The following is a 21,465-nucleotide window of genomic DNA, read 5'->3' on the forward strand; positions in this document are numbered from 1 at the left end:
TGCAAGACAAATGCCTTAATCACTAGACTGTTCCTTCAGTGCAAAGATGTATTTTTCTTTTAGGCTGTTTATAGTGACAGATCTTGCTGCATTAAGGTGAGTGATACTCTCTTCCGGAGATGGTGTCTAGAGACATTTAGAATGACCTGGCGTCTAGCATACTGCCATAGACTGTTCAGAAACCCTGGCAACGGAACTGCTTGCCTCGATCCCAGGAAGATTAGGAAAACACCAGAATCTTCAGATGGTGTGTGTCCGGCAGAGTCCTCGGAGTTCCTGTTGCAAGAGCTGGTGTGTGAAGCTCCAGGACAAATACCCTGTCAGCAGGGCCCATGGTCCCTGTGTGCTTGGTGTTTCCATGGCATGATCACATCAAATTTTCTTATAAAGGAGCAGAAAATGATTGTGAGAGCACAAAATTACAGTGAAGGCACAGCAGAGTCAAAAAACTATATAAGAAATGAAGCTCTTTGAGTTATAAAGAAATCTAAAAGAAAACATAAAATGACTAATTAAATGTTTTTACAGTTCTCAATTTAAGTTTTTTATTGACAAAAAGGGACTGGAGCAATAGCACAGCGGTTGGATGTTCGCCTTTCACATGGCTGACCTGTGTTCGATTCCTCGGCCCCCCTCGGAGAACCTGGCAAGCTACCAAGAGTATGGAGCCCGCACGGCAGAGCCTGGCAAGCTCTGCATATTGGATACCCGTGCATATTGGATATGCCAAAAACAGTAACAATAAGTTTCTCAATGAGAGATGTTACTGGTGCCCGTTCGAACAAATCGATGAGCAACAGGATGACAGTAACAGTGATTGACAAAAAGATAAAGTCCACATTAAAAGCTTTTAGGACTTGTCAACAATATTTGATATGCAAAGGGGTATATAATTGACATTTTTTTAAGCGCTTTGATATATTTAAGTTCATTTTGTTACCTTGGCCCTGGATTACGGAAAAAAGAATGCCAAGAAAGAGGATGATGGCAGTGGACAATGAGGTGGACTGGTAGTAATGTAAGGTCAAGGGTCTCGGACACTTTGGTGCTATGGAGGTAGCTGGTACATCAGAACCATAAGATTTTGATGTGTTTGCTCAGGGGAGCCTAATAGGGGGTGAAGGAACCTTATGCCACTGATGGATGGTAGAACACTGACACTAATGGTAGGTTTGAAGTTGGATGTGGTTGCCTGAAACAATCAAAACTAAAAGCAAACAAATATAATTCTAAGGATTAGACCGGTAGTTTCCTCTTACCTCCTTTTCATGAAGAAAAATTTCCTAGACACCCCTGGAAATCTGCCTTTAAATGTACAGAAAGCACCGCCCTAATGAGGCTACCTATTTCTCCCATCCCCATTAGCACATACCACCTACCCCCCAACCCAAGGTGGACCTTATGACCCACTCTGGGAAAGAGGGAGTTAGACGTTCTTTTTTTGTACTTAAGTACTAAATAAACATTCAAAGTTCTATATGCAGGAACTGGAAATTAAAATTGATTTTTAAGAATCCAGAATTCTACCCGTTTTAAATGTTCTGTTCTGCCATTTTTATTATCGTTTATAACTATTTGAGTTCATTTTCTTTTTACACACTATTTTATACTCTGATAGGTACTGTCTAGTCTTTCTTCAATCATGGCTGTTCTTTGATATTTCCTTCATAGAAAGAAATGTCATGGCAATGCTGAGAAGGCGAGTTAGGGATGAGAAGACTAATGTTAGGAAGTCTGCGCTCCAGGTATGCAGTTATTTTAGATGTTTCAATAAACTTTTGGTAAACACTTAAATACTTTTAAGATTCTGGCTATATGCATTAATTACTTATTTTGCTTTTTACTTAATATTAGTTGATACGTGTCCAGTTATATATAGATGAATAACATAAGTGAACTGAAGATTGAAGGGCTTCTTATTTTAAATTTCCTACTGTGTTGCCTTTTTTGTTTGTTTTTAAAAAATCACAGGTTTGTACCCTTGATTTCTTTTCTTTCTTTCTTTTTTTCTTTTTTTTGCTTTTTGGGTCACACTGGCAATGCACAGGGGTTACTCCTGGTTCATGGACTCAGGAATTACTCCTGATAGTGTTCACGGGACCATATGGGATGCTGAGAATCGAACCCTGGTTGGCCTCGTGCAAGGCAAATGTCCTACCCGCTGTGCTATTGCTCCAGCCCCATTTTTTTTTTTTAAGAAAAAAAGATTGTTCATTTTGTTTTCGGACCTTATCTAGTTCAAAAGAATTTATCACGAACTAATCTTGATAAATGCTCAGGGGATCATGCAATAGCGGGGATCAGACCCAGCCTTCTGCTTGCTCAGCAGTCATCCTGAATCCTTCAGGACTAGAATAGGAATTCCTAGGATGGGAACTCAAGAACTGACTTTACTAGTGTTCAAGAGATCCTTGAGGGGCTGGAGCAATAGTACAGCGGGTAGGGCGTTTACCTTGCACGCGGCCGACCCGGGTTCGATTCCCAGCATCCCATATGGTCCTCTGAGTACTGCCAGGGGTGATTCCTGAGTGCAGAGCCAGGAGTAACCCCTGTGCATTGCCAGGTATGACCCAAAAAGGAAAAAGAGAGAGAGAGAGAGAGAGAGAGAGAGAGAGATCCTTGAAATCGAGGATGTATGTACATCAAAATCATGAATCAACACTGTTGTAAGCATATGGCTTAAACTATAATAAGTAAATTAAGGGAAAAAATGAGTTTGCAAAAGGTAGGGTGGGAAGAGGGAGTGACCCTTGAGCATTTGATTATAATTAATATAATTGAATAATAATAATTGGTGGACACTGACACTGCTGTAGAACATTGAGTACCCAAAACTGTTGCTAAAAAGCTTCATAAATCATGGTGCCTAAAGTAATAAACTTTTTAAGAAAGTTATAAATCTTGATTATATCAGTGATACATCACAATTTCTCCAAAGAAAGGTCTTAGATTTCATCAGATTCTAAAAGGTTATATGTTACTAGGGAACAAATGGATCTGTGACTTCAAAAATGTAAAGAACCACCAATTTAAAGGAAACTGTCCTTTGTCTCATCGCCCTTTGTCTTTATACTGTGCATGATTCATCAGGTCATACTACGTCTGTGTCCTCCAGGTCTTGGTTAGTGTTCTGAAACACTGTGATGTCGCAGATAATAATGAGGACCTACTAATTCTCCGTGACCGGTGCCGTGACCCTGCAGTGTCTGTCCGGAAGCAGGCTTTACATTCCCTTACTGAACTTCTTGTGGTAAGAGGCATCACATTATGTATGTAATGGATCCTTGGCAGAAAAATAGTTCATACTCTGGTAATCTGTGGCTGAGTGTTGAATTCTCTATTTAAAACCTGTCTGAGTCTCCTTTATGATGACAGTGCAGAAGAAAGGAAGAGTTATCTTCCAACTGCATAAGATAGCCCCCATTTCAAATTAAAAATCTTCAGTTTGAATCTCATAGAGATAGGAATTTTTTAAAGTTATTTAGGCCAGGAGTTGGATCGATAGCACAGTGGGTAGTGTGTTTGCCTTGCACATGGCCGACCCCAGTTCGATTCCCAGCATCGCATATGGTCCCCCGAGCACTGTCAGGAGTAATTCCTGAGTGCATGAACCAGGAGTAACCCCTGTGCATCATCAAGTGTGACCCAAAAAGAAAAAAAAAAAGTTATTTAGGCCAGAGGCCTATGTCACCATCTCACTATTAAGGCAAAAGAACAGACATACTAATGCAAAAGATACTTTTACTCTGCAATTTAAATTTTGGGGAAATTTTAAACTGCCTATTTGTTTTATGATAGAGCAATGCATATTTCTATTTTCTCCATCAACATATATTCTGATGCTTCCTAGGGAAAATATGTATTATTAGCTCTGATCTTGAATTACTAGAAAGTGCTAATTTACTATAAATAGTAAAATAACTTTTAAAAGTTTTATAGTCTAGTATGTACTAAGTTTTAGTAACTGAAGTTTGAACTTTGTTTATACAGGTTGTGTGTATGTGTTTGGTTTTTAGTGTGTGTGTGTAGAGGGGGGTGCTAGGAATCAAGCCCAAGACCTGACACTTAAGCCCTCACTCTTACTTCATGTGTTTGTTTTCATGCCTGCTTGAATGTTGATGTTTTTTGTTTTTGTGATTTACTTTGTAATCACATGTGCAACTCTTTTTAACATGTCTCAAAAATTGATCACAGCTGCCAATAACTGATTTGGACTTACATTTCTCGTAGCGTTAGACTTTTTTAATATTTACTCATTTTTAACATTTCAGGCCCAACCTAAGTGTGTTCAGGTTCAAAAAGCCTGGCTCACGGGGATCATCCCAGTTGTCATGGATTGTGAGAACACAGTGCAAGAGAAGGCCCTGGAATGCTTGGATCAGCTCCTGCTACAGAACATTAAGCATTACAGTAAATTTCATGATGGAGATGACAGCCAGGTGCTCGCCTGGGCACTTCTTTCTCTGCTCAGTACAGATAGCCTGGAATTGAAGTACGTTAATTATGACTTGTTTTCCTTATAGGGAAGGCCATAGAGCTTTATTAATAAATTTCATAAGTATCGTGGATCATCTGCATTCCACATTGGTATAAATAAAATCTAGATTTTATCTTTCTTTTCTTTCCTAATTCAAATATCTTTAACATTGTATAGTGATTTTTTTTTTAATGATGGCCTTTGATCACATCCTTTGCTTACTTCTGAGTTCTACAATTATAAATTGATGCACCCCTAAGAGTAGAAGTCATTGATGGATATAGCATCTTACTTTGGTCAGTAATAGTTAATAGGAAAGATGACATCCTAGTTGTTTTTCTAACATTTTATTGGATTGGTTTACTAAACACTGCAGCATTTTGGTTTTTGTTCTATTTGAAACATTGATTTGAGCACACCCTCTATAGTAAAAGTTGTGGTGAGTTAGCTCCTACAGTGATAAATTTGTTTTGTTTTGGTCTGATTTGGGGCTACACCCGGCAATGCTTAGGGGTTATATCTGGCTGTGCTCTCAGGAGTTAGTCCTGGTGGTACTTGGGGGGCCAATAAGGGATGCCAGGAATTGAACCCTAGTCGGCTATGTGGCTATGTGATTATGGCATCTTGGGTTGGCTTGTTTTGTTTTGATTTTGATGTTTTGAGTTTTTCTTTTCTTTTCTTTTCTTTTTTTTTTTTTTTTGGTGGGGGGTGTGAGTTCAAACGTGGGTTTGTTCGGTGGCTGAGAACTGTTCCCTCAGGCTGGCCGACGGTGATTGATGAAGAACAAGGAACAGGGGAATGGAGCCCCAGGCTGCTTGGTAATCAGTGACTGTTCATATACATCTCACAGCCTTAGTTGTATAGAAATTGTTAGTTATATAGAAACAGTGAAGGGTAGGGGTGCACATCGGGTGGTTGAGCATTATCATAACAATAAACATGTAAAGCCCCGCCTTCAGGAAGTTAACTCAGGAACAATATCTCATCTCGGGGTTCAGCACTCTGATTACTCTAGATTACTAGGAGATCTGCTCCAGGATGGGATTCCATCTAAGGGTGTATTGCTTTCTCCTTTCCTTAGCTAGTAATCCATTTAAACAATCATATTAAATTTACTTCTTACTGATATTTCTAGTCATTTTGTATGAACACAGTAAAAGATATATTAAGCTTAAATAGTGGCTCTTCCTGGCAGCATCTTGCCGTATATCCCAGACTGTAGTCCTCAGGCCAGTTAGTCTTTCCTAACCCCAGCAGGGTTCCATGACCGTGGTCTTATGGTGCTTAGCCTGTCCCTTTTCAATGCCAGGGTAGCTTATGGTCCCACATCCGTCACCGGGACCCTCCTTGTGGGTGTGTTAGGAAGTAAGGGCAATTGAGATAGAGGTAAATATGATGGAGGCCCAGAAATAAATATTATTCAGTCACTTAACTCCCATGTTACAAAAGCATAGCATCAGCTGTCCTCCTATGTCTGTACAAAAAGGACATTGTGAAAACCATGCAAAGGACATAAAGGAAAGAGAAAAGCAATATAGGATTAGGAGTACCTGATGGAATTGGGTGTGCTTTGAGAGCACTGTGGTGGGAGCAACTCAATAAACCAAACCTCCATGTAGGAGAAGCAAGGACAAACCAGTGTTATCCAGCGGGGGATGCTGGGGGGGTCGGGCAGGAGTCCACACCTGGCAACGCTCAGGACTTAATCCTGGCTCTGCACTCAGGAATTACTCCTGGTAGCACTCGGGGGATGCAGGGAATCGAACTGGTGTTCAGCCCTGTGCAAAACAAATGCCTACCTGCTGTACTGTCACTCCAGCCCCCTACTGTATTGTTTTGTTTTACTTTCATTTAATCCATTATTACACAATTTTTTAGGATACAAAACATTTGCTGAAGGCTCTAATTTGAAATAAACAGCATGTTATGTCAGAATGCCTTCAAGAGCAGAGCAGCAGTGAACCAAATAGTACACATTACAAAGAGTGTACAAGGAAAAGGAAGGCTAAATTTCATCCCTTTTGTTTTTTGAAGTCAAGCTGTGGCTTTGCATTTTTCATTGAGGGTTAATTATAGAGTATATATAAAAGATACTGTAACTCATATTGTAAAATGTCTTCTATTTAATGTTGTTTTGTTTGTTCTTGGTTGTTTTGGGTTTTTTTTTTATATTTTTTGCATCTCTGGGATTAAGCTCAGGTCTAATGAATGCATGACTTTCCCTTAATGCATGAGCCACATCCCTGATACCCCCATGATTTTTTACTCTTGGTTGATGTCATTGGGTTTTGTTTTTTTGGTTTTGTTTTTTTATGGGGGGTGGAGGGCATGACATCCAGCAGTGCTCAGGGCTTACTCTTGGCTCTGCAGTCAGAAATTATTCCTGGCAGTTCAGGAGCCCATCTGGGATGCTGGGGATCAAACCCAGGTCAGCTACATGCAAGGCAAGCTCCCTACCTGCTCTACTATATCTCTGGCTCCTCTTTTGTTTTGCTTTTTGGGTCACTCCCAGCAGTGGTCAGGGGCCACTTTCTGCAGGACTCTGTCACAGTTTAAGAAGCTGGACTACAGAATACAAGTCAAGGACTCCTAATTTTGTATGAAACGTACTACTAGCCCAAGGTACTCTGAGGCAGCAGTGGATCAAATGGAGAAACCAAAGCAACATGGACCAGGGACCGACTGAGGGCTGGATCAGCATGGCCTTGTCATTTTATACTAATGACTGTGCTTTCTCACCTTTCTTCCAGCCACTATTTGAAGAAAGCCTTTAATATCTGGTCCAAGAAGGATAAATTCTCAAGCACTTACATCAACAATGTGGTATCACACACAGGCACGGAGCATGCAGCACCTGCCTGGATGCTGCTCTCCAGAATCACTTACTCTGCACCCAAGCTGGACTACACCAGAATCATTGAGTCCTGGGAGAGGATGAGCAGGTGTGTGGATCCTTTTAATTGAGCCGCAGGTCGGCACGAGGGTTCTGGAGACAGCTCTGGTCTTCGGGATGAAGATTTCCACAGCTACTCACATACACAGGGCTCTCTTCATTCTGGTGTAAAGGCACACAGGACAATGGGAATCAATTGGAAGCTTTAAATTTACACTTTCTCCAAGGACAGTGTTTTTTAACTTCTAATCCTGTGCTACTCTTCTCTTCAGTGTTAATGCTACCTTATTCCCTACAGTACTGATGCTACTCTGCTCCCTTTAGTACCCGTGCTGTTCTCTCTCTCTCTCTGATGCCCGTGCTACTCTGCTTTCTCCGTTTTTCATGCTTCCCTACTATTTCAAGATTGAGGTTACCCTGCCCCCTCCACTGTTGGTGCTAGTCACCCTCCATGTTAAGGCTGCCCTACCTCAGCAGCATTAATGTTACTCTGTCCCCTCCAATATAAATGCTACCATACTCCCTACAGTGTTAATGCCACTCCACTTGATCTAGTCTTGATCATCCAAAAGAAAAGCCTTGGGTTGGCAGCACTCTGATTTGTTTCAATATTGATATTTCCTCTTCCATTTTCCTAGTCAAAAGAACCCAAATTCCAGCACCCTGGGACATGTTCTGTGTGTTCTCGGGCATATTGCAAAGCATCTTCCTAAGAGCACTCGGCGCAAGGTGACTGGTGAGTCTGTAAGTTAGAGTCTGTCTGAAAAGAGCATTGCCTTGCGCTTTGTATGTCTTGTCTGGTAGTTGAACTTCAAGAGTTCACTTCCTTTTTAGATACTGTCCAGTGCAAGCTGAATAGATTCCAGTGGTCTCCCAAGTTGATCAGCTCAGCCGTGGACTCTTTGCAGAGACTCTGTAGTGCGTCTGCAGAAACCCCTGTGGAGGAACAGGTATGCTACTGACTCTGGGCTTGTCATGGCCTATATGTGGACAGGGACCTATTCTCTCTGTGTGCTGTGCAGATGGGTATTTGCCAGCACCTCTTACTATTGCCACAGAGTAAGGAAACACATGACAAGTATTTGGCCTTCCCTGAGATTTTCTTGGCTACTGAGACCTCTGGTTGCTTTTGGAAATCGGCACCATGACTTTAAGTACAGTAGTCTGCTAGAAAGTGTGCCAACCAGGTAGATATTTCCTGGGAAGAGCTTTGCCAAGTTGGACTGGAGAGAAGATAGTACAGGTGCTTGCACATAACCAACCCCATTTCAGTCCCGGGCACCACATACATTCCCCCAGGCCAGGACTAACCCCTGCTTAACATCAGGTGTGACCCAAACAATTCCCCGCCCCCAATAAAAATTACTTTTCCAGGTTCTATTTTAATAAATGGTACCTTAGATTTTTTTTAAGGGCTCTATTCTCATTTCTGTCCTCATTCCAAAGGTGCTTAATACAGTTTCTGCCCAGTTGCTGCCCCACTGACAATGGTTTTTGATCACTTGATCTGTCATAATTTTGGGAAATGCTTGTCCTAAAAGACTGCATTACTCATATCTTCTGTTTCATATCCCCAAAGTTTCCGGTTACATTAGTTTTCACACAGCTCATGTTTTATATGTATATGCATAAATACAAATCCAAACCAGTGTTTTGTATGAGATAGTACTACAGTGATTCCATAACAGTTACCCATATTGGTGTTTCAAACAAATTATCTTAATGCCACATGTTTTATTGCTGCCATAGGATGCACTCTTGGGTAGTATCATCATAATGGGCAATTGGGGAACTGTGTTTCGTAATAGTGATGAGTTAAGGGCAGGAAAGATAGTACAGTACAGTGGGTCAGGCACTTGTCTTGCCAATATGGGTTTGATCCCCATGTATGGGCCCTCAAGCCTTGCCAGGAATGATCCCTGAGCACTGCTGGGTATCGCCCAAGTTATTCCCTACTTCACCCCCAGGCCTCCCCAAAAGTTGAATTTAGATGTAGAAATTTAGAAAGTGAGGATAAACTTGTTATTTCATTAGAGGAAGGGCCAACGTTTTAGTTCTGCCAACATTCCCTTGGAGATTGACAACTGACTAAAATCCTGAGATTTTTCTCTAGTCTTCAACAATTTGTTTCCCTTAACATACTTTCTCCATAAGTGAACAATTTTGTAATACACTGAGCAAAACAGGTTTCCCAAAGAATAGCACTGTCATCCCATCGATTTGCCTGAGCGGGCACCAGTAACGTCTCCATTGTGAGACTTGTTACTTGTTACTGTTTTTTGGCTTATCAAAAGCTTGCCAGGCTCTCCAAGAGGAATAGAGGAATTGAACCCGGGTCAGCCACGTGCAAGGCAAACGCCCTACCCGCTGTGCTATTACTCCAGTCCAAAGAATAGATGACACTGATACCGCTCAGCTGCAGTATGTATTGGGCAGTTTTTCTCTGTAAACTAGATGAGTCAGTGGTGTGTGGTGCTGTCATTTGAAAAGTATCTATGAGACCATAGACTACATTAATAGAAAGTTTCTAGCAAGAGGAATGATGGTCCTGCTCTTTATACTGATTAGACCTAAGTTGCATGTTCTGTAATTCGGTGACAACTCTTCCGGAAAATGATAATAAAACTAGCTGTATCCATACAGAGGTTAGAAGAGGGAATTACAAAGATTGGGTGGGGAACAAGTGAAAGACTTGGGATGTTGATCCTGTAGGAAAGCTATCTTGCTAAATTCAAATACATGAAGGACTTAAAATTAGGATTTATTTGGGATCCCAAAAAGGATCAGTCTGGACAATAGGTAGGAACTACAGGGAGACAAATTCAACTGAAGAAAAACTTTACTGAGGTTTGTGTCAGTGGAAGGACTTAACTTTAGAGCTCATCCCTGGTGATTGGGTTATTCAGTCACAGGAGCTGGACAGCTTGTCCTGAATTCCTGTGCAGGAGAATCCCAGGACTGGATGGCCTTGAGGCCCTCCCCCAGGTACTGTACCCCAGAGATTACTTACAGACTACCCAGCAAAGTTCAGGACTTGCTGTCTCAAGTAAGTTAGATAAGAGTTTTGAAAATTTATAGTTCAATTCAAACTTAAAACTTTTGGAGCAATAATTTTGGTTTGCCAACATGGAATTCCATTTTGTGGTCATGATTCTGGGAAGTGAAATGAGGGTTAATGTACTTGCATTGGGCTAGAGTGATAGTACTGTGAGTAGGATGCTTGCCTTGCATGAGCCCGACTCGGGTTTGATCCCCAGCACCCCAGACCAGGAACGATCCCTGAGTGCAGAGCCAGGGATAAGCCCTGATCATTGCTGGGTGTCTCCCCAAACCCTTCCCCCCAAAAGGCACTTACCTTGCATGTGACTGACCCTAGTTCAATACTGAACACTGCATACGACCCCTGAGCACCAGAGGTATGGTCCAAGCCCCTACCCCCAAAATAAGAAGTCTCTAATACAGAGAAGTGGGGCTGTCCCTGCATAATATAATGGTTCTTTGGATGGACATCACCCAGGATGGCAAGGAAGTGCCAGGTAGACCCACTCAGACCTGGGTATTCGGGCACAACCACCTAGTGAATGTGAAGTCGAATCTTTGGAAAATGGTGTTCCTCGCTTTACGTCAAAGTGCCATGAGACCTGGAGAGGAGGGTGCCCCTCTAGGGGTACTTCACTGGTAAGAGGTGCTGGGAGCTGCCTAGTGAATAGATTTCAGAAGGATGGCAGTACTTCCAGCTCTCAGACAGCCACTGTTGATTACAGTAGCTTGTTCACCGATGCTCTTCTCCATTACCAAGGAACACTGTCATTGGACACGCCTTACAGGTTAGCTCCCACATCTTCCTAAATATCTGCTTTTTACTCCGTAAGGCAAATGTCAAAAAAAGATATGTTCTTTGCAAATTTCACCTCGCTAGTTGTCTTGACCAGACTGCTAGAGTGTCAAGAAGCATGGTTGCTTGTGGCTTCTGCCTATAACATGAAATCGGGGGCCATGATAGGGCATGGGAACTCTGGGGGACACATGGATCCTTCAGACATGGTCATGACCTGCCGTAGGAATTGCTGCAGCAAGTGTGCGGGGCCGTCCTCTCCACGTGCATCCACCACCTCTCCAACATCGTTCTGAAGGAAGACGGAGCCGGGCACCTGGACGAAGATCTGTTGGTGAGTGGTATCTGTCTTAACCCTACTTTGTTCTTCCTTTCGTTGTTTCATTTATAAGGCTGCATCCAGCATTGCTTGACCTGTGGGCAGCACCATCCTGGGGACTTCCAGGGCTTCTCCCAGCAGTCTTCAAGGATCACGTGGTGCTGGGCATCACACTCAGGGCCTAGAGCATGGTGGGCATGAGCTCTGCCACTCAAGCTGTCTCTGGCTCCCCAGGTGGTGGTTGTTGTTTTAAGATGACTGTTAACTAGTGTAAATAACATAAGTGATAACTCTCTTACGCTCTCTTATTTTTTTCCCTTAAAAGAAGTTTGTTTTGTTTTGTTTTGTTTTTGTTTTTGGGTCACACCTGGCAATACACTGGGGTTACTCCTGGCTGTACACTCAGGAATTACTCCTGGTGGTGCTCAGGGGACCATATGGGATGCAGGGAATCGAACCCGGGTCGGCCTCATGCAAGGCAAATGCCCTACCCGCTGTGCTATTGCTCCAGCCCCTAGAAGAAGTTTTTAAAAAAACTATTTTTGATGTAGTACCAGGATTTACAATACTACTAATCATTCTTTTCATGGATGCATCATTCCAACACCACACCCATCACCAGAGAGCCCACTTCCTTCCGCCATTTCCCGAGGCCCCTAACACCCTCCTAGGCCCTCAGGAATTGACCTGTCTAAGCTCAGTTTTGAAGACCATCTGTTGTTCCCTTATCTCATATATTTCCTTTTTATCTCATATTTGGTATAGATTTTTTTTTTTATTGTGGAGGTGGTGGCACCTACATATATAGATAAATAGCTCCAAGCTGAGTTTCAAAAATTCTAAATTAATGATAAATTGCTAAAGCAAAAAATTTCTTTGCAGATACATCAATTTTTTAATATTATGAATAATTCTGTGCTAATATAAGTCCTTCAAATGTAAAATTTACTAAGATGAAGAAATATAAGGAAAATATAAGGGGAGAACCTAAATAGGCTTGTAGAAATAAAAAATTGTATTTTATCCTAATAAGGAAATACTGACTTTCACTCTATCTCTGTATCACCGTCATCCTATTGCTCATCGATTTGCTCAAGTGGGTACCAGTAACGTCTCCATTGTGAGACTTGTTACTGGTTTTTTTTTTTTAATTTTATTTTTTTATTGAATCACCTTGTGGAAAGTTTCAAAAGTTTCAGGTTTAAGTCTCAGTTATACTTGTTACTGTTTTTGGCATGTCGAATATGCCACGGGTTGCTTGCCAGGCTCTGCTGTGCAGGCGAGATATTCTCGGTAGCTTGCTGGGCTCTCCAAGAGGGACAGAGGAATCGAACCCGGGTTGGCCATGTGCAAGGCAAACGCCCTACGTGCTGTGCTCACATTGATTTATGTTAGAAAATATAGATACTGCTTAAGTGCCCCTGCATTAATAAGGGATTGTAATAAAAATCTATAGATGTTAATTAAGAAAATACCTTACAGATACCTTACCAGATATGTAAATTTCAGTATAAATGAAATACCAATTTGTTATTGCAAATGTATATGACCCTTTGACAGGATAGGAGTACACAAGACCTTTTTTCCTAGTGGAGGGCAACAGTATGCACCATGAGTGAGTGCCATACTCAGTGCTAGATACTGAGGAGTTTGTCTTGCTTTTTATTTATTTATTTATTTTGCTTTATTTTGGGTCACACCCGGCAATGCGCAGGGGTCACTCCTGGTTTATGCACTCAGAAATTATTCCTGGAGGTGCTTGGGGAACCATATAGGGTGCTGGGAATCGAACCCAGGTCTGCTGATGCAAGGCAAACGCCCTACCCTCTGTGCTATCGCTCGAGCCCCTGTCTTGCATTTTTTAATTTTTGGTCTGCCTTATAAAGAAGCTCTTTTAGTGCTTCTTGCTATCCTGATTTCAAGGCTATGAATTCTCTAAGCTGTTAGCTGGCCCTGAGGCTCTGAATCTGAATGATAATCTAGCTGGATAGAGTATTCTTGGTGACGTGCTCATTTCATTTGGTTTTTATACTACATTCCTCCATTCTCTTCTGGCTCATAGAGTCTCATTTGATAGACCTTCTGTGGATCTTAGGGCCTTCTTTTTTTTTTTTTTTTTTTTGCTTTTTGGGTCACACCTGGCAATGCACGGGGGTTATTCCTGGCTCTGCACTCAGGAATCACCCCTGGCGGTGCTCAGGGGACCATATGGGATGCTGGGGATCGAACCCGGGTGTCGGCCGCATGCAAGGCAAACGCCCTCCCCGCTGTGCTATCGCTCCAGCCCCAACTTAGGGCCTTCTTTGGTCTTGCTGCTTCCAGTATTCTGTTTCTGTCTTTGGATTTTGACTTCTGAGCATGTGCCTTAGGGTTTTCCTACTTGCATCTATTTTCATCGAACCCTAATTTAGGCCTCTTGGATCTTGGTGTCAGCATTTCTCAACTCGGGGAAATTATTTATTTTTTTAATTGAATCACTGTGAAATAGAGCATGACAAAACTGTTGATGATTGGGTTTCAGTCATAAAATGTTCCAGCACCCATCCCTTCACTAGTGTCATTTCTCAGCACAAGTGTCCTCAGTTTCCCTCCCACCCCCACCACAGCCTGCCTCTATGTCAGGGACCTCTCCCTCTCTCTCTCTCTTTGTCTCTCTCTGTCTCTGTCTCTCTCTCTCTCTCTCTCATTTTAGTCATTATGGTTTGCAATACAGATGCTGAAAGGTTATCTTGTATGTCCCTTTGTCGACTTTCAACACTTAGTTCTTGTAACTCTGGGAAATTCCTATTTTTTATTTCTTTGACTATTATTTCTTCATCAAATTTTCCTGTTCTTCAGGGACTCCAGTGATTCTTATATTGTTTTTCTTGAACTCATCCTGACATTCTGTGGCATGCTGTTCATTTCTTCCACCTCCTGTTGTTTTCTAGTGGTTTCTTCTATTTCATCATGGAGCTCCTTGGTGGGGGCTGGAGATGTATCTCACCAGTTAGGATTTGACAGCGAGCAGAGGTTCAAGAGCTGTGGTGATGGTTGAAATGGTGCAAAGAATATTTTTATTGATGACTTATTTTCTCACACACTTGCTATCTGGGGAAAACATGATGATATAGACTTTATCCACTTAAATTCTTTGAGCAACTTTATTCGAAAGGGAAGATCCTGTTTGAGTTTGATTAAATTAAATTTAAGGTGAGAAAATAATACATGGAGTATGCACTTCATTTATTTGGTTTATTTGTTTAATGAATGAATGAAAATATGTCTGCTGAGGCTGGAGCGATAGCACAGTGGGTAGGGTGTTTGCCTTGCACGCAGCCAAACCCAGTTCGAATCCCAGCATCCCATATGGTCCCCTGAGTACCTCCAGGAGGAGTAATTCCTGAATGCAAAGCCAGGAGTAACCCCTGTGCATTGCCAGGTGTGACCCAAAAAGCAAAAAAAAAAAAAAAAAAAAAGTCTGCTGAGTTGCTTGAATTCCAGCCTAGAACAGAATCCTGTTTGCAGTCACTTGACCCTTGAGATAACTTTAGGGTCAGTGATGCTGACCCCCCATTCAACACACCCACAGTTCAAAATCTTTGTGTCATTTAGATTTGCCCCTCATTCCTGTCTTGGGGCTCTGCATCAATGGATTCAGTCAGAGAATGACTAAGATTGTGCAAATCTATGAACACAATAGAACTTCAATGTTCACACTGGTTTTGTTTAAGGGTCAGCTGTATTTGACAACCAAGGACAGATAACTTTGGAACAACATGAGTGTATGAGGGACCAGGATGAGGCCAGCGGTGTCTTACTGTGACTCACCATCAGCAAAATATGTTGTGACAGGTTTAATTCCAACATCTGATACTACTGGCCAGTGAAGAGAGCAAGGAGTTTCTTTTCCACACCCTAAGCAGGTCACCATTTAACCAAAACCATTTTCCTCATCTATTTAAAAGTTTGCTAAAATCCTCCTCCTGCAATCACTTCTTGCTTTGCCACCTATACTACCTAGTATATCCAAGAATATGCTTCGCTTGTTAGAGGAGAAACTGTGTGTCCAAGACTCAGGCCTAGCACTGAAGTCTGGACAGAAACTGCTATCTCAGGGCCCAGTGTTGCAAATGCCCCTGGCCAGCGCTCTGGAGGATGTTGTTCTCACTTATCTGGACAAGTCTGCCCAAACTAAGAAAATACATGTTATGGCCAGACTGGTGTTTATACTCTAAGATTCTTTCCTCGGTTATTAGTTCTGTCATGCAGATCTATCCTCCAGGAAAGACAGGGAAGACTTGCCTGTGAATATTGTTTAGTACTTCTTTTATTTTTTTATTTTATTTTTTGTTTAATTGAATCACCATGAGGACAGTTACAAAGCTTTTAGGTTTAAGTCTCAGTCATAAATGATCCAACACCAATCCCTTCACCAATGCACATGTTCCACCACCAAGAACCCCAGTATGCCCCCCACCCCCCACACTGCCTGTGTGACAGATGATTTTCACTTTACTCTCTCTTTACTTTGATTACATTCAGTTTTTCAACAGAAGACCCACTATTATTATTTGGAATTTTCCCCCAATAATCAGACCTGCCGAAAAGGCATCATTAGATAATTTGTTTTCTGTTGCTGATAACAAAGAGAATAGGATATCTTGGATTTGGATTTCTGCTATTTTAGTAATTAAGTCCAGAGGGATTTCTGCCAGAAGCCACTGGGTTCCGAGATTGGTTTATGTGCCTTTGGGATCATGGCCATTTAGGAGTGGAGGAGCCGTTCATGGGCAGCTGCTTGGGGTCTCGTCTGGGTGGGGAGCAGGTCCAGTTCCACTCCCCATCTCGAGATTTGCTGTGCGCCCTGTCACTGCAGGCTCCTACCTCTCTGTCCAATAGGCTCTGAAAAATGGCGGTCGCCTTGCTGCCTTGGAGGGGGAAAGGCTGAGGGACAAAACCCCTTCCTCTCCCGGGGCGGCATGGGACCGTAGCTTAGTTCACAGTCCAGGAACATTTCTGCCAGAAGCCACTGCGTTCCGAGATTGGTTTGTGTCCACTGGGATCATGGCCGTTCAGGAGCAGAGGAGCTAGCTATTCGTGGGTGGCCGTTTGGGGTCTCGTCTGGGCCTTAGTACTTCTTTTAATACAGTATGTTAAATATTTCTTTAATCAGCTCAAAGCATGTTCAGTAATGCTTAAACACACATGTACTTTTTATTGACCTTGCCCAGTAAATAAGGCTTTATTGAACGTATACTATTATGTATCACCCCTGTACTTTTGAAGTCAAAAACCACTATCTTGAGGCCGTAGCAGTAGTACAGTGGGTAGGGCATTTGCCTTGCACGAGGGCAACCCAGGTTTGATCCCCATCATCCCATATGATCTCCTGAGTACCGCCAGAAGTAATTCCTGAGTGCAGAGCCAGGAATAACCCCTGAGCATCACCAGAAGTGACCCCTCCCCCCCGCACCAGCCCTGCTGCCAAAAAGAAAAAAAACCCACTATTTTGTTTTATTTCTTAGCTGCATGTCCTTAGTGAATGGACAGTGGTGCATCTGCAAGGAAGCAGGAGCCTATACAATAAACAGTTTGGAACCTGTTCTAAAATGTATAGCAGTTTAGCACCAGAGTCAATTCTAAGAAGAAGAATAGTGTTTCAAGGTGTGTGTCACTGGGTGCAGATACAAATAGCAAAGGATTAGAAACAGCCTAAATGTTTACTCACACCAGCATAAATGGATATTACTGGATTTTATGTATTTATGTAGTGATTAAACTCTTATCATATATGTTATACACCTTGTATAATATTAAAAGTAATATTTGATAAGCAGAGGGGAGAAGGCAGATGGAATAGAGAAGGGATCACTAAGAAAATGATGGCTGGAGGAACCAGTTGGGATGGGAGATGCATGCCGAAAGTAGATAATGGAGCAAATATGATGACCTCTCAGTGTCTGTGTTGCAAGCCATAATGCCCAAAAGGAGAGAGTATGGGGAATATTGTCTGCCATGGAGGCAGGAGGAAGGTGGGAAAGGGGGGGGGGTGTATAACAGAGATATTGATGGTGAGGAATGTGCACTGGTGGAGGGATGGGTGTTTGATCATTGTGAGATTGTAACCCAAACATGAAAGCTTGTAACTATCTCACAGTGATTCAATAAAATAAAAAAAAAGAACTAAAAAAAGTAATATTTGAAAACTTTGTAATAGCATGGATTGTTAATTATATTTTTAAAAAAAGCAAATATTTGGTTAAGTAACTATAAACATACAAAAATTATACAAAAATAGTGATGTCTATGTGTTGGCATTATAGATGATTACTAATAGATAGTTTTTTACCTATAAAAATATAATTAATAGCATCACTATTAATGACATTCTTTTTAATTCTTTTTAATTTTGAAAAAAATAATGAAAAATGAGAAAATTATCGTAATTTTTTAAAAAATTTATAAAGGAATGATTTATTTTTACAGTGATTGTTTTGTAAGAAAAATTATTTTAATTTGAGGACCATTAAAGGAGTCCGTGAACATGTCCTTAATTTAGCTGGGCTAATTTTTTTTTTTGTCTCATTTTTGCTGATAAATCCATTGTCTTCGTAGGTAAAGTACATTTTCACATTAGGTGATATTGCCCAGCTCTGCCCAGCCAAGGTGGAGAAGAGGACCTTCCTTCTCATTCAGTCCATTCTGGCTTCTTCTGCAGACGCAGACTTTGGTAAGGACCTTGAAATTGTCCTCCACACATGCTGTCTTGAGACTCACCTAACCTGGAAGTACTGTAAATGACACTTCTCTTCCCCACAGTCCCTGCCACTCAGAGCAGCACTGAAGCCCCTGCCTCCCAGCCGCCTCTCCAGGTCCGAGGCTCTGCCATGCCCTCGGTGATAAGAGCACATGCCATCATTACGCTGGGTGAGTCAGAGGGACAGCCTGTGAGGCCTGGTTCCCGTGTGGCTTTTCTCCTTACCGAACCAGCACGGGTCTGAGTTAGGAACTAATGAGAGACTGGAGCGATAGTGCAGGGTCCAGGTGCTTGCCTTGCATGCAGTACTGCCAGGGGTAGCCCCCAAACCAAAAAACAAACTGATGAGCTCATGTTTGCTGTGACTGTTGGGTTGGGGGGGCGGCGGCGGCGGGGAGGTGTCATTCGATCGAAGCACTCACTCCCCAGGCATGATTAACAGCTGGTCATGAGAGCCTGGAGGTGGGAGACTGCCTCAGCTTCCTTACCTGTTTGTGTCCTTTTGACGCAGTTACTGAATCTACTAATCCACGAGCGCCTGTTCATGTGATTTTTTTTTTTTAATTTTCCTGTCACATCATGACTTCTCCTCATCAGTATCTCTATACCAGGCACTGCCCTGAAATCTGGAAATAAAAAAGTACATTTCAGTTTGGTTTTTGAACTGGTAGAGAGGCTGTTAAACCGATTACTCCATGAAGTCAACTTGTTCGTCTTGAAAACACTCCTCTATGCTGTCATTTGAGGTTTTCTTTGTTTAGTATAATTGAACATTTTAATGCTCAAGAGTTATGAATTATTTTTATTACAGTGATGATTATTTTTTCAGAATCTACAGTTAAAAATAAAATTAAAGCATTCACTCAGCTTTAAACAGAGACTAGCCTTTCTTCCCTTATAGGTAGGAAATAAAACCAAGACAGTTCTCTTGCTTACCAGCTCGGATTTCAAATTCATTGTTAAACTTCAGAGTTTCTATAGATTATCAAAAACAAATAGTATCAGGGGCCTGGGAAATAGCACCGCAGGTAGGGTGTTTGCCTTGTATATAGCTAATCTGGGATCAGTCCCTGGCAACCCATATGGTCCCCCGATCCCAGCAGGACTGATCCCTGAACACAGCCAGGAGTAATACCTGAGCACTGCCTAGTGTGGTGTGTCCCCTGCCCCAAAGAAAAAGTGTTATTAGCAATACCTCTAAAATTCAAATAGTGACTTTACAGAGAAGATTATTTGACTACATAGAAGGAGCATCTCAGTTTGATAGGCTGTGCTATTGCTCCAGCCCTATATAGTTTGTATTCTTGTGAAACCCAGGGGAGGGACCATCTTGAACTTCCTGATACTAACTTCCTGATACTAAGTGGATCCATTTGCCTTTGATATTTTGGTTTGTGAGGTTTTGGCTCATTCTCTTTTGGGGGGATGGTGGGACACCAGACAGTGCTGTGTATCACACTTTTTTTTTTCTTTTTGGGTCACACCTGGCTGGTTACACACGGGGGTTACTCCTGGCTCTGCACTCAGGAATTACCCCTGGTGGTGCTCAGAGGACCATATGGGATGCTTGGATTGAAACCCAGGTCAGCCTCGTGCAAGGCAAACACCCTGCCCGCTGTGCTAGTGCTCCAGCCCTGTATCACACTTTGACTCTGCTCAGGGGGACCCATATGCAGTGCTGGGCACTGAAACCCGAGTCAGCCACAAGTCAGTTTAACCCCTGTACTATCCCCCAACCTTGCATTTTTTTCCTTACTTGGATTAAATATAATTTATAGTAAAAGCTCCCAGAGCCAATTGAGATTTAGACTAGAACAGAATGAAGACCGCTAACTCTCCTGTGGCAGGTAAGCTCTGCTTACAGCATGAAGATCTTGCCAAGAAGAGTGTCCCAGCCCTTGTCCGAGAGCTGGAGATTTGCAGCGACGTGGCTGTGCGCAACAATGTGATCATTGTTCTGTGTGACCTTTGTATGCGTTATACCTCCATGGTGGACAAGTACATCCCTAACATCTCCGTGTGCCTCAAGGACTCCGATCCCTTCATCCGGAAGCAGACACTCACCTTACTCACCAATCTCTTGCAGGTGCGCATTAGCGGGCCCTCCCCTCGCCATCTCTTTACTGCTGGGTGCAGCGCAGGCTGTTCTGTCACAGAATCCACTGATAATCAGCCTCATCTGGGGTTAAAATTGTCACCATTTTCTGCTCAGCGCCACCATTACACAGGGCGTTACATCCTAATATTCATTTCGGGTGTTTGCTCTGTATCCTGTCGAGCAGTATGATGGTTCAGTTCCACAGCTCCACACCACAGAGGGAAAAGCAGATGAGTGGCTCTGGTTCCTGCCTCATGACTGCACTAGGGCAGCAGGCCTCAGGGGGAACTTCTCCAGCTGGACAATGATGCTTATTCGCTACCTCTCCAAGGGCTTGGAGAATCCTGAAAGGTTTTTTTTCTGCTGTGTGTACAAAGACTTGTGACTACAGGGCCATCAGTGGCAATGCTCACATCAAGAACAAAGGTTCAGCCTATATTGTTCGTAAAGTAAAATGATATTTGCTGTTTATAAAAAAGGGATTTAACTTAGTTGTGTGTTTGTTAAGGTGTGTTCTGTTTTCCTGAGGAAGGAACCAGGGCACTCCCCCCGAAAGCCAGGTGCTTTAGTTGTTTTCAGAGACAGAAGGTATCTGTCATGCTATCCTTCTTCTCCCTGTGTCCCCCTCCACCTCTCTGACTGACCTGTGCCATAAGTGACATGGGAAGGTATCCTCTTCGACAAGAGAAAGCTAGTTTGTTATGACTGGGTGCACTGTAACCATCCTCCTGACGCCAGTGGTCTCTCTTTGTGCAGGAAGAATTTGTAAAGTGGAAGGACTCTCTGTTTTTTCGATTCATCAGCACACTGACAGACTCATACCCAGACATCGCCAGGTATGTCTTCCTCAGACATCAAGCAGCTAAATAGTTTACCTCATTTCTGATTGAGTTTAAGTCTTAAAACTGGCTTAGTTATTTAGTATTTAGTGGATTATTTAGGGTTTAGGGAGCTTTTTTCATTGCCAGACAGCTTGTTTGTTTGTTTGTTGTAAAAAAAACATTAAGCTAGGGACTGGAGCAGTACAGCAGGTAAGGCATTTGCCTTGCATGTGACCAACATGAGTTGAATCCCCTTCATCCCATATGGTTCCCCTGAGCAATG

General features: G+C 42.4%; 1 protein-coding gene across 3 annotated transcripts in view; it reads left to right on the plus strand.

The window, feature by feature from the left end:
* NCAPD3 (non-SMC condensin II complex subunit D3) overlaps positions 1-21,465 on the plus strand; it is a 74,603-nt gene that overhangs the window by 40,853 nt on the left and 12,285 nt on the right. For all 3 annotated transcript variants that reach the window (XM_055130022.1, XM_055130024.1, XM_055130023.1), the window contains 11 exons: positions 1,672-1,745; positions 3,116-3,250; positions 4,272-4,492; positions 7,228-7,419; positions 8,009-8,106; positions 8,205-8,320; positions 11,432-11,539; positions 18,122-18,236; positions 18,326-18,433; positions 20,111-20,349; positions 21,118-21,197. In XM_055130022.1, coding sequence (XP_054985997.1) covers positions 1,672-1,745; positions 3,116-3,250; positions 4,272-4,492; positions 7,228-7,419; positions 8,009-8,106; positions 8,205-8,320; positions 11,432-11,539; positions 18,122-18,236; positions 18,326-18,433; positions 20,111-20,349; positions 21,118-21,197 — 1,486 coding nt within the window. The remainder of the gene's footprint in view (positions 1-1,671; positions 1,746-3,115; positions 3,251-4,271; positions 4,493-7,227; positions 7,420-8,008; positions 8,107-8,204; positions 8,321-11,431; positions 11,540-18,121; positions 18,237-18,325; positions 18,434-20,110; positions 20,350-21,117; positions 21,198-21,465) is intronic.

Source organism: Sorex araneus, chromosome 3, assembly GCF_027595985.1.
Source record: "Sorex araneus isolate mSorAra2 chromosome 3, mSorAra2.pri, whole genome shotgun sequence".
NCBI lineage: Eukaryota > Metazoa > Chordata > Mammalia > Eulipotyphla > Soricidae > Sorex > Sorex araneus.